The sequence below is a fragment of the Lepidochelys kempii genome, chromosome 6 (assembly GCF_965140285.1).
Source record: "Lepidochelys kempii isolate rLepKem1 chromosome 6, rLepKem1.hap1, whole genome shotgun sequence".
Taxonomy (NCBI): domain Eukaryota; kingdom Metazoa; phylum Chordata; order Testudines; family Cheloniidae; genus Lepidochelys; species Lepidochelys kempii.
This window is the reverse complement of record NC_136385.1, coordinates 43,752,953-43,769,108: the sequence shown is the minus strand read 5'-3', so window position 1 is coordinate 43,769,108 and position 16,156 is coordinate 43,752,953. Positions and strand designations below refer to the sequence as shown.

General features: G+C 41.0%; 1 protein-coding gene across 2 annotated transcripts in view; it reads right to left on the bottom strand.

Moving 5' to 3' along the window:
* Positions 1-1,358: 1,358 nt before the first annotated feature.
* MPPED2 (metallophosphoesterase domain containing 2) overlaps positions 1,359-16,156 on the bottom strand; it is a 138,130-nt gene continuing 123,332 nt past the window's right edge. For both annotated transcript variants that reach the window (XM_073347782.2, XM_078853238.1), the window contains exons 5-7: positions 10,409-10,524; positions 6,972-7,085; positions 1,359-2,660 (exon numbers count right to left, since the gene is read on the bottom strand). In XM_073347782.2, coding sequence (XP_073203883.1) covers positions 2,542-2,660; positions 6,972-7,085; positions 10,409-10,524 — 349 coding nt within the window. In that variant the 3' untranslated portion in view covers positions 1,359-2,541. The remainder of the gene's footprint in view (positions 2,661-6,971; positions 7,086-10,408; positions 10,525-16,156) is intronic.

Genomic DNA, 16,156 nt, shown 5'->3' with positions numbered 1-16,156 from the left:
GTGGGAATCTGAAGTAGGAACTTCCTATCTAAGCCTATGGCTGCAAAAATATTGAGGCTGAGATTTTCAAATCTGTCTAAGGGGTTTGGATGCCTCATTCCCCTTAACTTTAACATACAATATACACCTATGTAAAGTCAAGGCCTCTTAGTTTCTGTAACGCTCTGCTGTAGCAGACTGGAGACCTGATGTCCGCTTTAGCTAACTTCAGAAATGGACAGAATTAACTCTGCAAGCAGAATACTATCACCACAGCATCCCGGTTTATATTGAAATAAATCATTTTAAAGACGCCTCCTGCTTTTTTCAGCATTAGGCATGTCAGATTTATACAACGGAAAGGAAAAGCTGGGAGGAAGAGGTTGGAAGCTGGGTATGGGACGATTTCGGCTCAGGGAAGTTCTGTGGTACTCTTTGAGGCTTGAATAAGCACACTGAAAATCAGTGGGACTTGGGGAAGATTTTTAAAAAGGAACAAAAGCCGTTTGTTACCAGTTATCTCAATGTTTCTACTAAAAATGCTCAGTAGTGAAACAGCTGATGATGTTTCCAGAATCATCGGGAGGTTTAAAGGTTAATCTGCTGAGGTGACCGGGTGCAGTTCATGGCTCTCTTGAGCTATTGTTTTAGGTTGTAGCAGGTTCATGAAGACAGTTCTATACCCATTGCCATTTGGACATTTATCTTCATAAGAGCTAAAAGTAATTTACAAAATACTTTTGTTTTACATTTACATTGTGGTAGCTCTAGAGACCAAGCAGGATTGGGCCCCATAGTGCTAGGGCCTTGTACAGACATACAGTAAATTACAGTCACTGCCTTAAGACGCTCACACTCTTGTACAATTCTCCTGAAAGGGGTGTGTTCTGCTGAAAATTCTGTGACCCTAGACTTGCAGAATAGGTCAAAACAAAATAAATATGCACTATATTTCATCTAGGACTATTAATTTTTTAACTTATGGTGGATGAACAACATAAAACACCCAGAGCAGTTAAAGTACTTATGAATAACTGAGGAGGTACAAAGGTTATTACATAATCAATTTTTCCATATACTCTGAAATACTGTCCTATGAGCCTTAAACTGCACATAAACTCAGTTCACACTGAATTACACCTGAATACAAAATCTCCATGTAAAAGCTGTGGAAAGATGGATGGCAGAGGAACGGAAGGAAAAGTCCACTGAGTGCTTTATCGACCCAATTGCCATCCCATGAACGGTGAGCAATAAAAATTTATGGAAAATGAGAATTTTTTACTTCTTCTAATCAAGGCCCATGGAACTATTAATTCAAAGACTCTTTAACACCAAGTATTTAAAAATCTTGCAATTTTATTTGCATATAAAGGCCGCTAGATATATAATATCACAATAAATTTAAAGAAACAACTGCTTTTCTAAATTCCATTAACAAGGTAACATAAAACAGAACAAAGCTCAATAGCATTTACAGTGGTAGAACAGAAATAACTATCTGCATCAATAGTTTGTGCTAGCAAGATTGCATTTACACACAGTGCAAAATAAGGAAAAAAGAAATAAAAAGACAATTCAAGAATATTTAAATATAAAGGACAACTAAGCCTTATTTTAGTTAGGCTTGATTGTATCCATTTGATTCTATACATGCCTGAAACTGCACAAAGATTTAACTCAAGCTCTTGAAGGCCTTGAGCACTTGGAAAATGTCACATCCTTCATAATTTAGATGTGCTGTACAGCATAATTTTTCAGATGCTATACTTGCAATATTAAATTCCTAGTTATAATGCACAAAAAATACATATATATATAAATTCATATTTAAAAGGAGCCTGCATTTACATGTTTTTACTGCATGAAACACCTGCTCTTTGCAGCTTTCATCCCCATATTTTTAAAGCTAAAATAATTTAAAAAAAAACCCCAAATAATAAAAAGGTAGATAATCACATATAGGATGCAGCTATCTATATTTAAAGTAGGCAGAGACAAACAACTGTGAAGTCTGTTCTCCCCTTGCTGCACATTACTGGTAATAGGAGGGAACTACAGTACACGCACACTCATCAAGGGGCAAACAGACCCCTAAATCATGTTTACGTTACTAAAAAAAAGTTTACGATAACTGCAGGGGGAGATGGGAAAGGTGACATCTTAACTAGGAAAAAATTATATTTAAAAACTTTCAAACAATAACAGTTGTGCAAATTTGGTGTTTTTTAAATGCTGCCTTTTTAGCTTATAATATAATATTAAAATAAGGTCTCTCACTTGTTAAAAGAAAGCTTGGCTGTCCTTTTGAGAACACTATAACAATTTTACAATGGCAAGTTTGAGAAAACAAAAAAAGGTCATTTTACAAATTCACAATGCTGTATCAATTTAAAATGGACGCTCCATTTCCAAAAAGCACAACCTCTTTTTCTCTTTTTGTACCAGCAATTTACAAAAAATCCCACATAATTTTGGAGATAAACATGTAAGAGAATGTAAGTTTCGTAATTAGAAAATGGCAGTTTATAGACCTTCCCCATTTAACTGTGCAGTAGTGCTTCATGATCCTTGAGGGGTTGGAAGGTCAAATATAATTGGAGGATTGGTTGGTTGAAAGCTGACTGTACATGTTGAGGCGTTGATGTACGTTGTGTAACCATCTGTCATAATGCCATAACCTGTAGGGAGAACATGTCACACACAGTATAATATAAACAAACAAACGATGGTGACCTTATGCAGTGCAAAAACCTGTTATGAAAGCAGGGCTTTGGAATAAAAGTCAGTGAATCCTGTCAAAATGTTATGAGCTTTTGAAAGCTACCACAAAGTTACAATTAAAAAAATAAATAAATGCAATGCACTGTATCTGGAACAAGTGCAGAGTTTTCTGACCAGAAAGGCCTTTTAGTGTACTGCAACTGAAAAAGGCAAAAAACCCTCCTTTTCTTTGAGCTAATTGGTTTTCTGTGGTTTGGCATGCTTCTAGTGTCAGGTTGTGAAGGACCAATCAGGAGCAAGAGCTGAAAACTCCTCTCCTTTTAGGCACTTGGTCTGCAGACATCCTCTCAATGAGTTCAAACAAACTTGGTTGGCCTATCCTGCATTGACCATATTGTCCAGTTTGTCAGCTCAAGGGTTGTGGGGGCAGGTGTTTACACTGGCTTGCTAAACCTCAGAAATCAATTAGCAGGAAAGAATAGGCGTTTTCTGTAGCTTGGCTTCCCAGCCTGGGCAATGGATCTAACCAGCAATTCCAGCCCAAGGCACAGAAAATGAAGGGCTAGCTCGATGAGCTGAAGTGGCTTGAGGACTGGGCAAAGAGGGAGGGGAAGAATGCGACACTAGCTCCCACAAACCTTAAGGCTGTGGCTGAACAATTGTTTGGAGAATTCTACTGTCTGACCATCACAACTGCTGACAGAGAGAGATTGAATGGTAGTACAAAGTGTAAGTGTGGGTGTAGCTCTAGTGGCTGCTATGTGGTGTCTCCACAGAGGCTGGCCTCTTCCCTCTCTTGACCCAAGAGGGGCTTATCGTAATGAAAGAATGGGCTTTGAGCTAGTTCAAGCAGGGGAGGCTCACTGAGTCATAGGTGAGCCAGATGTAGGAATGCATATAAGGGGGGAGGGCAGTCCAAGAGCTTTTGAGCTCCTTGCAGGGGATCCTCAATGAAGAGAGAAAGGGGCTTTCTGATCTCCTACATATAGAACCAATAAGACATCACAGGCTTATGGATGTCCAAGGAAAGCTCACAGGATTCCCCACCATCCTTAAGGTTAAGGCAGAAGTGGGATAAAAAGAGAGAAGAGAGAAGACGGGTAAGGGATCTGGAACAAATGTGAAGCACGCTGTTTTCTTAATGAAAAATAAAGAAGGGATGATCACCTGGCCTGGAGACCACAAGCTGTCCCAACCTGTCCAAGAGTGATCCTGGACTTCTACCTTACTTCTTTAGTGGACACAGCCTTTAGGAATGTAAGGCTAGATTCTCGGCCTTGCTCCATCCTCAACTCCATTCAAAGGATCTGGACACCTTGCTTGGGGTTCTCCTTGCACAGGAGGTGAGGTAAAGCCTATGTAGCTAGCTCTATGCTACTTGTTCCTGGCCCTCCTGTAGGGGCATGAGGTGAAGTGGCGAGAGTGCCTTGCACTCCTGTAATGGTGGACAGGCAGGCTCTGAGTCACATTCCTCCTTCTCTCTCAAAGGTGTTTATAGGGTGCTGGGGAGGGAGAATGAAAACTAGTAACAGTCTCTGGAGATTACTGAGGGTAGAGCAGGAGATGGGGGAACCTTTGAGGAACAGCCTGCTCAGGGAGCTTGTTTTGGGGAGAGCAGAGAGTTATGATAAGTTCTGTTGAAATAGATGTTGGCCCCCAAAAGAGTCTCTGCTTCTCCCTCAAAAAAGTGGGGGTGGGAGGAGTCTGAATGGACTCCTTTGCTTTAACCTCTTCCTCTCTGCTCTCCTCGGATACCTATTCAGATCTGACTCCCACTGGCAGGCCTGGGGGGGCAGCTGACTTTTCAGGCACACTGGCCCGTTGAAGGACTGGATGGGATGGACAGATGGCACTGTCAGCACTTCTTCTGTGCCAAGGGCAAAAGCAAGCTTCACCTTTTCTGTCTCCCACGATACTGTGTCTGGCCCTGAAAGATGGTGCCCCAGGATGACACTTCCTGCTTTCCTCATGGAGAGGCAGGAAAAGACACAGGAGACAAGACAGAATAGGAAGGGCTTGGCACCAAATTTCTTGCTTGTGACTGGTCCTTCAGAGGAGAGGAACTTCCCACTGTTTGTACTAGCAGGCCAAACCTCAGGGAAAATATTTTTCCTTTTGCAATGTGATATAGTACACATCACTGCTGCATGAAAGTTAACACAAAGTGTGTGCTACCAAAATGTCCATCAGAGACTAATCATTTCACAATTGCTGTGTGGTCTGCCTGTATTGTTTTGTTTATTTAAGCTGGCAATTTTGAGTTTGGTCACTTTGCACTGGAAAAATACTGGTTTTAAAAAAATTAATTGACTCACTGCAAAATTCTGCCCCAAATACTTGTCTGCAACTCCTACGGACTTCAATAAAATATGGGTGCATGTGGTCTGAGAGCAGAATTTGGTCCTGAATTAATTGTGCCTTAATTCTTAAACTCTCAGAAAAATTCAGGCGAAATTTTACTCACTTTACTGTAGTAAGCAGTTCCTTTACCTTCAGCCTTAGTCAACTGAGCACGATTTGGATCTTTGTTTAGTGCCCTTGAATGCTCAAATAAGACTCCTTTTATGCTTGTAGAGTGTGCCATCTTACTTACAAGGTTTAAATGTAAGGTGTACATGACTCCACAGTGTGTTTTCATGATGATCTTGCACGCTAAGAGGCCTTTGCTTTCCCTCAGCTTAACACTATTACTGCAGGAAGTTTGATTACTTTCAGCTTACCATGCACCTACAAAAGGCTATAGGCAATTTGCATGTGCTAGTTGGAAGTCTTCTTGTATTCACTTATCATTAATATCTGAGCATTAATATTTATAGAAAACGTCCAATCCTTTTCTGGTTTGCATTAGAGTACTGCTATTCATACCACTATAGTTAAGGTCATGTCAACGTTTCTGTTATAAACTCCTTATTTACAGGACTTTATAACCCAAGCATAAAAATTCATTGTGTAAAGTCATGAGGGCTTCGGAAAATCAACAACAGCAGGCGAGTAAGCTGTCTGTTCTTTTATAAAGTTCTCCAACTCTGTGAGCCTACGGAGAGCTTAATTAGAGTCAATGGCGAAATCTCCGGGAGGGGGGGCGGGGGGAATATAAAGCACTTAGTGTGTAATTTTTAGTCCTAGGGTCACAAAGTCTCACTATCTCTCCCAGGCTGGACTCCTAGTATTTGTCTCATTGGAATATGAAAGCCACAAAGTGTATTAAATATTTAAAAACCTCCAAATGTATTTATTTAATCTCTCATTCCCTCCCATCCCCACAAAATGAGCTTATTGTTCTGAAGCTTCACACTCCGCCTGCCTGGTGTGAGATTAAAAATGGGGCAATGTATCTTCTGAAAAAGCTTTTCTGAGGTTCACATACCTTGAAAGATTACACCTCATGAAATGTATTGCAGAATGACTTCAGAAGTAGATTTCAAAGGAATTGTGGTGATTACCCTCTCTCCCCTCCTGACAAGCTGCCCTCCCTTCTACTGCACTCTCCCCCATATACTGAGTGAGGTAACTTAATGGAGCAAGCTTTCTCCGAATACCACCCTGTCTTTTCTACCTCCTTTGCTGGCTCCTGTACTTGGAGTAACTGGGACTTTCTGGTGGTTTGGTAAGACAAATTTCAATTTGCTTTTATTCTTCTGCATATGAGAGAACTCTTTCCCCCCTCCCCCGCAAGCTTTGAAAGCAAATAAACTGGCACAGCACAATTATTGCAAGTTGCAGGTATGGAGATCATGTACGTAGTCAATATTTTAAAATATGAGTTCCTCAAGTTGGACTACTAAGTCTTTTTTTGGACACTAAGAAGTAGGTTTCCAAAGTGCTGAGCACCCAGCAGATCTGACTGTTTTCCCATTGTATTCTACTGTGTGCTTGTCTACAGTACCACGCGGGGTCGATCTAAGATATGCAACTTCAGCTATGTGAACAGTGTAGCTGAAGTCGACACACTTAGATCTACTTACCCTCGTGTCTTCGCTGCGGTCGTCGACAGCAGACACTCTCCCGTCGACTCTGCTTGCGCTTCTCGTTCTGGTGGAGTACTGGAGTTGACGGGAGAGTGCTCAGCGGTCGATTTATCGTGGCTATACTAGACGCGATAAATCTACCCCTCCTGGATCGATTGCTGCCTGCTGATCCGGCGAGTAGACAAGCCCTTAGTCATAATAAATGGAACGCTCCACATCTGGTATAAAGTACCACAGAGATCTATTTGTTTCCCCCACAAGGATTCTCATACAGACCTAGGGAGCCCTACTATTTCTTACCTTCATGAATTCCACCAAAGACATGGAGTTTGGGCCTTACTCGCCTTTGCACAGTGTTCAACAGTTCCACACAGCCAACTCTCTGCAGCTCCTTTGGAACCCAGTCTCGAAAACCTGAGGGCAAAATGCAATCAATACTCTTAATTTTCTCTATTCAGGTAAGGTTTCGTTTAGACTTTCAGGAAGCCATATTTCACTAAAGGTTTATTACATTATCTGTAATCCTAGCCTCTCCATTAAAGCATACAATGGCTTTTAAGAAACTTCTCACTCTGTCTTCCTTAGGTTCCTGAGGTTTTTTCCTTTTTCCTTCCCCCCACTCCTGCCTAATTAACATTTTCTGTATGTGATTTGATTTATTAAACTAGAGTTTTAGACTCTTCTTCATGAGTGGAAGCTTTGTGACTCTTATTCCTGGCAGTGCTGCAATTTTTTCCCCTTCTTGATCCCCTCCCTTCCCCACTGCACACCCCTGTCTTATTTCCTCCCTTCTGCTGTTGTTGTAGCAGTCTACTTCCCAAGCTAGTCAGGTAAAACGTGCTGGTCACAGTTATTCCAGAGTCAGGCCACGGGAAGGATCAGTTCTCACACCTGGCACCTCTGCCACCCCAGAAATTTAAAATATATCATCTTCAGCAACTTCCAGAGGCCCAGGGTCTGAGAGTGCTGGGTTACTTTGGAGCCCTAGGTCACTGAAAATAGGCAGCACAGAGCGACAGGGAAACAGCTACAAGCAACCTAGTGCTAATTGACTACTTTTAAAGTGAAAACCACTTAGTTCTATAACTAATATGGAAAATCCATAAAATTTGACATCGATTAGTATAAATGTGGGCTGTCTGGACTATTACAGCCTAGACTAACATTCAAAAGGGTGTGAAGGATTGTGAGAGGCAAAAGATAAACCATAGCTGAAAGAAGGAGCAAACTCACTCTTGGTGTTACTCTATTGACTTCAAAGTAGTTATACCAGAGATAAATTTGGCCCAAGCTGATTAAAAATGGTGGGACATAAACTGGACTATATGTACTCTTCAAAACCAGTCAAACAGCTAAGGTCGGTAATGACATAATTTTACCTAAATTAATATGTAGCCACTGTAAAAGGCAATATTTGGGGTATATTTTCAGGCATGTTGAGGCCCGATATCACTATTTGCACTTCTAATGCCCTGATCTATGCTCACAATTAAAATTGGTGTAAACTGTATCTACAAAATGGAGGCTATACTTTTGCTTTGATTTTTTTTTTTTTAAAGGAGTGGAGTAAAATTTTAGAAGGGATGTTTCAAAAAATTCAGCTAAGAAATATAGTGATGCTGCTGAGACTAAAGTACACTATGGGAAACCAACTTACAATATGCAGATTGGCAGCCCATTGAAATCTAGCAACCAGGAAAAATTATAAACATGCTTGTGCTATGTTTTGTTTCTTGGGAAGAAGTAAATAGATAAAATATAAGAAATTAATCACTACAACAGAAGGGTGGCTTTCAAAGTACAGGGCATTACACTGAGAAGGAGTGCTAGATCACAGCTCTGTTGAAGACACACATTGGCTCTGGAGGATTTAAAGGTGACCTGCACATTTTTACAATATTCCCTTGGTAGCATTATATGCTGAATGCCCCTAATAACCAGGCTAAAGATAAGCACTGAGTATATTATTAGTGTAAAATTTTCTTCTGTTCTTCTTAAGTCTCACTACGTCCAGCTCTGCTAGGATTGCTGACTCCTAACTCAGGCTTGGTCTAAATCTAAGACTTAGGTCAGCCTACCTGTGTCATTCACAGGTGTAAAAAATTCATCCCCTGAGAAATGTAGTTAAGACACCCAAGTCCCACTCTAGATGGAAGAATTCTTCGGGTGGGGGGAGGGGAAAGGGAGGCGTGGATTAACTACAGTGTTGGAAAACCTCCTTACATCACTGTAGCAAGCAAGGGGTTATATGCAACTGCTACAGCTGTGCTGCTATAGTGTGGACAAGCCCTTAGCTGTGATGCCCTACCAGGCATTAAGTTCCTCACACTCCATCCACCAAGAAACCCTGCTGGACCATTCAGCTGGTCTCTGGCATTTAAATGCCATTTTCAAAGCATATCATATACACAGTTTAAAATAGCATTTTGTAATGGCTGGCTCAGATGCTGAGCTGGTGCAAACTTGCATAGCTCTGCTGAAGTCAGTGGAAGTTCTTTAATTTACAAAAGCTGAGGATCTGGGTAAAACTTAGCAAAACCACACAATCTACTAATTAATGTGTGCATGCACCTGATCTTCCTCACCCTGACAGAACATTTTTATACAGGTAGATCCTCAGCTGGTGTAAGTTATCACAGCTCTACTGACTTAAACGGAGCTGTGACAATTGACACTAGCTAAGGATGTGACCCTAGATTTATATCTATGTCTTACAGAGCAGGAACCAGAAATGTGTGACTTGGTGGAACACAGCATGAAGAAGGGTTATGGTAGCATTTTCCGAAAGGCTCAGTGTTGGCCTAACTCTTCTCCCGCTGAAATCAATGGGAATTTTGCCCTTCAATGGAATCAGACTTAGGCCAAAACCGAATACTTTAGAAAATCCCACCCTCTATTTAAAATCACGTGTGCTGAATACTCTTTTTACCTGCTTTCTGAGGCAATCAGGGGACAACCCTATAGATGACTCTTATCACAGCATAACTCTGTGGATCAATGGGGTACTCATGTGAGTAAAGGAAAAGGGATTTGGCTCAAGACGCCACTCATGAAAACTCAGATTTTGCACTCAGATATGTGTACTCATCTCTCACGGAAATAAATGGGTGTAGTTTGAATGAATAGGTGGCGACAGAATTTTGGTCCTTCATCAATGTAATCCAATTTTTAACATTTAACCGTAATTGTGAACTTTTGGTAAATTGGTTTAACAAAGCAAATACTTTTTTAAGAGTAAAGAAGAGTAGATAGATAGCCACTATATAAGTATAGTGTATAGATAACCACTATATATAATCTTGACCCAATAAAAAGCTTAAATAAACATTATGTTCCAGTGCTGGTGGTGGTAGTTGCGAGGGAGGACCAATCTTTCAAAATGTTGTAGTCAGTCCCGGAGAATCCTAGGCCCTTGTGATTGGAAGCTTTGTTTGTCAGACAAATAGAATACTATCCTTAAATTAAAGGATCCAACTCAAATGGCTGTGCAGCTAGATACGCCTTTGATTTTCCTTGGCTTCACTAAATCAAAAAATTTAATTTAAAAAATACCTAGAAGCCCAGTATAATTGCTAAGTTTAATGATCGTACTAGACTTCATTTTAATTTTTTTTTTAAATTCATAGTTTTGCGTTAGGGTAAAATTATGTTCTATGTCACTTAAAGCATTAATAGTTTTGCTTGCACTAAAAGTGCATTCTATATACAAAACCACACACAGTTTTTCCTTCACTTACCAAGAGGAGGTCCATGTGTCATTAGTATATCAATGCCCTCAGGGATAAGGTTCCACTTGTCCAGCAAAGACTGACCTCTGGGTAGGTTAAAGCCCCATCCATTAAACCATGGTGTCCTTTGGGGGAAAATAAGACAAACTGTCTCAGTCTGATACAGCAATCTTTTTCTTCCTTTGGAATTTCTAAATTGAAAATTTTTCTGTACTGTTTTGACCATCTCTCCTGTCTTTTTAAGATCACTCATGGAACAAAGCACATTCATCTTTGGAAGGGACTGTTCCCAAAACAAAGGGCTTTAATTACAAAAAAAAAAAAAAAAAAGTGCCCTAGCTGTAAATTTGGATCTAGATCAGGATCCCATCTTTCCTACAGTTTCAAGGGTATTCGACTCTGGGGCTTGGGTTTACCCATCATAAAGAAAGGACACAGTCAATGTGTTCAGATCTAGATCTTTGGGGGATGTCAGTTCCAGGATTTGGGTTTGGGCTCTTCTCTTACTTTAAGGTAAGCACCTAGACCGGGGTGGACAAACTATTGTCCAGGGGCCGTATCCGGCCCTCCAGATGTTTTAATCTGGCTCTTGAGCTCCAGCCGGGGAGTGGGGTCCGGGGCTTGCCCCGCTCTGCATGGCTCCCGGAAGCAGCAGCATATCCCCTCTCCAGCTCCTACACGTAGGGGCAGCCAGGGGCTTCCACACGCTGCCACCTCAGCTTCCACTGGCCGGGAACCGTGGCCAATGGGAGTTGCAGGGGCGACGCCTGTGGACAGGGCAGCGCGCAGAACCGCCTGGCTGCATCTTCGCTGCTTGAGGTAAGTGCTGCCCAGAGCCTGCACACCAGACCCCCTCCTGCACCCCAACCCTGATCTCCCTCCTGCCCTCCGAACCCCTCAATCCCAGCCCAGAGCACCCTGACCTCCTCATTTCTGGCCCCACCCCAGAGCCCACACCCCCAGCTGGAGCCCTCGCCCCCTCCTGCAGGGAGTAGGGAAAAGAGAACCACCTACAGTGCAGGGTACCCTAATAGAAGATGGGAACACAGAAAAGTTGTACCTTCTTTGTGGCAACAGTCACAGGCCCTGTATAATCTATCATGGCTGTATCATGGTAAATTTCTCATAGACTAATCACACCTTAACACCACTGTATCTTACTTGTCATGTTTATTATCTCTAACATTAGAGCACTGTGAAATGATACAACATAACTGTAAGTGATAACCTTCAAAAGATATTACACTCTTTAAAATACCTTAATACATATTTAATTCTGGGGGCAAATGGGCCCTTGAGTTTTCTCCACCATAACAGTTATGAGGGTCTATTATAGAAGCCATCTGATTGAGAGAGACCGTCTTTTTATGGGGATGAAAGGAACTATAATATTTAACACAAATGTTTTTTCCTGGAAAGTTTTGCTATAAAATGTGAAAGCAAAATTGAGTAGTTCTGATGTTGAAATATAAAAGCTGTTATCAGATGTGAAATGCATGTTGTCAAGATAAAAATTATATCCTTACCTCTATTACCAACAACTTTTTAGGTTATTACAAGCAAAGGAATTTCAAATCCTCACTTGCTTTTCACCGTTTGTGCAGTTTTGCATTTCATGTGGCTTGGGCACTTAAACTAGTCAGTTTTACATTCTATTAGAGATGCTCTCAGACTAAAATCTGGGATCCAGGCAGCAAGCAAAGCAGGTCTAGATAATGGGCCTTCTCTAGATTTTTAGCTTCTCTTCTCTCAAGTTATGTACTACCACAGAGGTGGTGTCTTTCTGAATCACTACTCTGGAAAGGAACATTTAAATAGATGAAATCTGTTCTCATTAAAAAATGTAAAAAACCCTCAAGGAAATATTTATTTAAATGTTCAGTTTACAGTGAATTCAGCAAGACTTACATATCTCCACTGCGTAAATCATATCCTCACCCATCCCCCCCCCCCCCCGGCATTTCATATCATACACACACCTATATTTGGGACTACATTAAACTGGCAATTTCCCTTTGAGATTATAAATCTACTTTTCATTTTCATAATTCAAATGTTTTGTTTTTATCAGAAGTTGATCTGAGGAGGATCAGTATTTACCCAGGGATTGGTATTCTGAACACCTGTTCAATCTACTGTATGTGAAATGGAAGGTTCTTTTGTCCTATAAAGATGACTCTGGTATAAGAGTTATGGGAACCTTTGCAGATACCAGATTCATTGAAAGGAACAATTTATAGTGTACAATAGACAGACCATCCTTCAAGTAGTCCCATACATAATAATGCATGTACATCAGGATTACTGGCCTTAGTAAAAGTTTGCAAGATTGCAGCCTCTGAGTTTACATATGGAAAGAAAACTTCTAGTTCCATTTAGGACTTAATCCTGCACTCGTTGAGGTCAATGACAAAACTCCCATTAATTTCAGCAGGGTTCAGAAAGTGAAGGCTGAATCTGGACTGGAATTTGTGTCCCTGAACTCTGCTGTGTCTGAACTTTTGTTTTTGCTATTCTTTTCCACTGCAATTAAGTTCAGTTTCTTGCTCACAGGTGTCTGAAACAAACAGCTAAATTAGCTAACAATCTTTCCTTTATTGTAATACTCTAGTTTCTAACATATGCAGATGATTACATTTCTCAGAGTTCCATTTTAAAATTAAAACATAATTTGGCTAATTTTTCAACTATTTAACAAACCATAGTCAAACTCTACTCTGACAAAACACACACACAGTGGAGGGGGTTGAATTTGTCACTATCAATTAATGATTCTTTACCCATTTCTCATGTTTCTCATGCAAAGAGTACTGTAGTAATGCCACAGTTATACCTGAAATGTAAAACCATAGCTGTTATCTTACTGGAGCTCTTTGGAGAATTATACATGCAATAAACCTAGATTGTGTGCAGTATTTTTTGTTCTTTAGCAGTGGGGGGAGAGGAGAAAGGGAATCAGAGTTCCAATGTAGTCTGCATTCACCAAAGACTTAATAATTAGCTGTGACTAACAGACACCACATGGGAACTAACTTGTAAGACAACTTCTCGCAAACCTCCCGAGTAGTGCCATGTGTGCATAGTATAAAGTGTAAAACATTCTCTTGAACACACTAAACATTTTCATAAGCAATTAATAAATATTGTATATGGGGGTGACAGAAAGAACCCCTGGGATGACAGAGATTTAAACTGCAATTCCTGGTGGAGCTATTTCAGCTTGAGTTTACTAATGCTTGTGCATATTCAATGAGAATATTGTGCCCTCACTCAGCAGAGTTATTCACTTGCCCTTTAGGCTGCCTCAAGTTTCTAGAGAGGTTGAAGCTTGTTAGAAGCACTCACAGGAGAACTTGTTCAGAACAACGTTAATAAAAATGGGTTTCTGACACAGATTCAGGTTTAGCTGAGATCACAAGAAAGGTCATCCCGTTTTTGTACTTTGCCGTGTTGTAGTGAAGCCAAAACAAAGTTGATGTACTGTGAATCCCTTGAGTGGACCAATGAATAGCTGTTTACCCCCAACCATCTTGAAACATGTATAGTGAGTAAGAGGCAAAGACTGGACTAGGGGTAATATAACATTAAGTGCCTCTATTAGATTCCCTATTGCAAATACTTACAGTTTATTGCATGATTTATCTATTGCATGATATATTTTTTGCATGCCGAAACAGCAAGATCTAGTCATAACTGTTATACTTTTAAATTATTTCACAAAGAAGAAAATTAACTTGTACCGGTAGTTACCAACATTCCACACAATTTTCCTGGGCTGATTACTTGTTAAAAGAAATTTCCATAGCTGGGGGTGGAAGATACTTTTTTGGGGTTTGTTTTTTAAAGATTTCAATCAGTTTTCCTTACACAAGCCTTTGGTATGCTGAAGCACAGGACAAAATTGATTCTCAAGGTTGCTTAGTCAGTAGGACATATGATTAGACTCTTGACAAATTTGCAAGATTGGGGACCAAGTGAAAGTGACTAGTGGGCTCCTGGAAATAATAATGGTATACTTGATTTTTACGACATTTTCAAGAAAAGAAAGTAATTAGACTGCTGAGTAATACCATCCCTGGAGCCCAGAGCCAGAGTAAAACATGGGATTGGTAATCAGACATTACAAGTGATTTTGTCTGTGCATTTGGTGGGCCTGAACAAACCCTAACTTCCTCCTACACAATGCATGGAATGATATTGTCCTGCACATCAGACTAAATCCAAGAGAACCTAATTTAACCACCGCTGGCTAGAATCATACTGCACTTCACAGCATCTTTCACATGCCATGAAACTGTCATAATTCCTGATCTCTGGCTCACCTGACAGCTCAACCCTCCCATGACTGCAAAACGTCCTTATCAATTAGAAATAGCAGTTATACTAGCACCAGATGTGTCACATTGAATATCCAGATGAAAGGCAGACACCTGGCCAATTTTTCTCTCCTCAGCTCTTGACTTCTTTGCAGAAGGCCAGCACTCTCCCCACAGATTCCTCTCCACTTGGCAATTTGGAAGCTACTTTTTCTGCAATTAAAAAGATGCTTTGCACTAGGCCACAAAACTTCTTCACACCCTGTACTGCAAGAGACACACACATAACTTGACATAAAAGCAAGAGGGAGGGGAATTTTAATGACGAGACTTACATCCCCTTGCGGGTGCATGTGAAATCTGCCTAACAAGGAAAACAATTCCTTCTGCTGCCAAAACGCAGCGCAGGATTTGTTTCTCATCAGATTTCCTTTTCCCAAAATGATTCCACTGGGGGTCTATGTGGCAGGAAGTCGGGAGCCTCTGGGCTGTACCAGCACTCCCCAGAGGGAGCCTCCAAGCAGCGGTGCGACTGGAAGCCTCTAGGCAACAGGTGGGTGAGAAGCCAGCGGACAGCCAGGCTGTGGCTGAGCAGGCAGCCCAGGGGGCAGCTGGACTGTTGCTGGAGCCCCCTACCTACCCTGGTGACAGCCTGGCTTTCTTGCATGCTGGAGCCGTAAAATTGACAAGAGTGAGAGTCAACAACCAATGTAAGTAATGCAGTGTCTATACAGACACTGCATCACCCTGACTACACTGCCATAAGCCCTCTCGTGGTGGTGGAGTTATTATATCGGTGTAGTAGGGCGCTTACATTGGCGGAAGCAAGGCTGTAGTGTGTACACTGACATAATCAGGTTGATGTAAGCAGCCTGACATCAACTTAACTGTGTAGTGTAGGCCAAGGCTATGTCTGTTTTCTTTCCACAGGCCAATAGTGGGGGAAATGCCTAAAATCCATCTCCAAAGGAAACAGTTACACACAAGTAATAATGATGATGACGGGCTCTTTATTTTGGTCAGCACTTAGAGCAAACACACAAATGTGTGAGATTGCTAGGGAAGAAGATAGTAGTTCCATTTGTAGAACAAAAATGACAGAACAGAGCAGTAATAGGCATTCCCAGAATTGTTCAATTACAGAACTGCCCTATAAACACATCCTGAAAGTACCTATTTCAGTTTTACATTTAGGGTCTAATAGCGGAGAGTGTCCTGAACTGAACAAACTGTAAAGGGAAGATATGACCTTTATGCACAATAAAGAAGAGCCTTTCAATAAAAAACATACAGCTCATAAATGTTCGCTAAGGAGGAAAAGCACATGCGACTTTCTCCTTTTAATGAAACAACAGAGAGTGCCTCGTGGGAAGACAGAAAATTGTTGTAGAGAGGTGTGTATGTACTGTAAGTAAAAACAAAATAAGTGGAAAAAATAGTG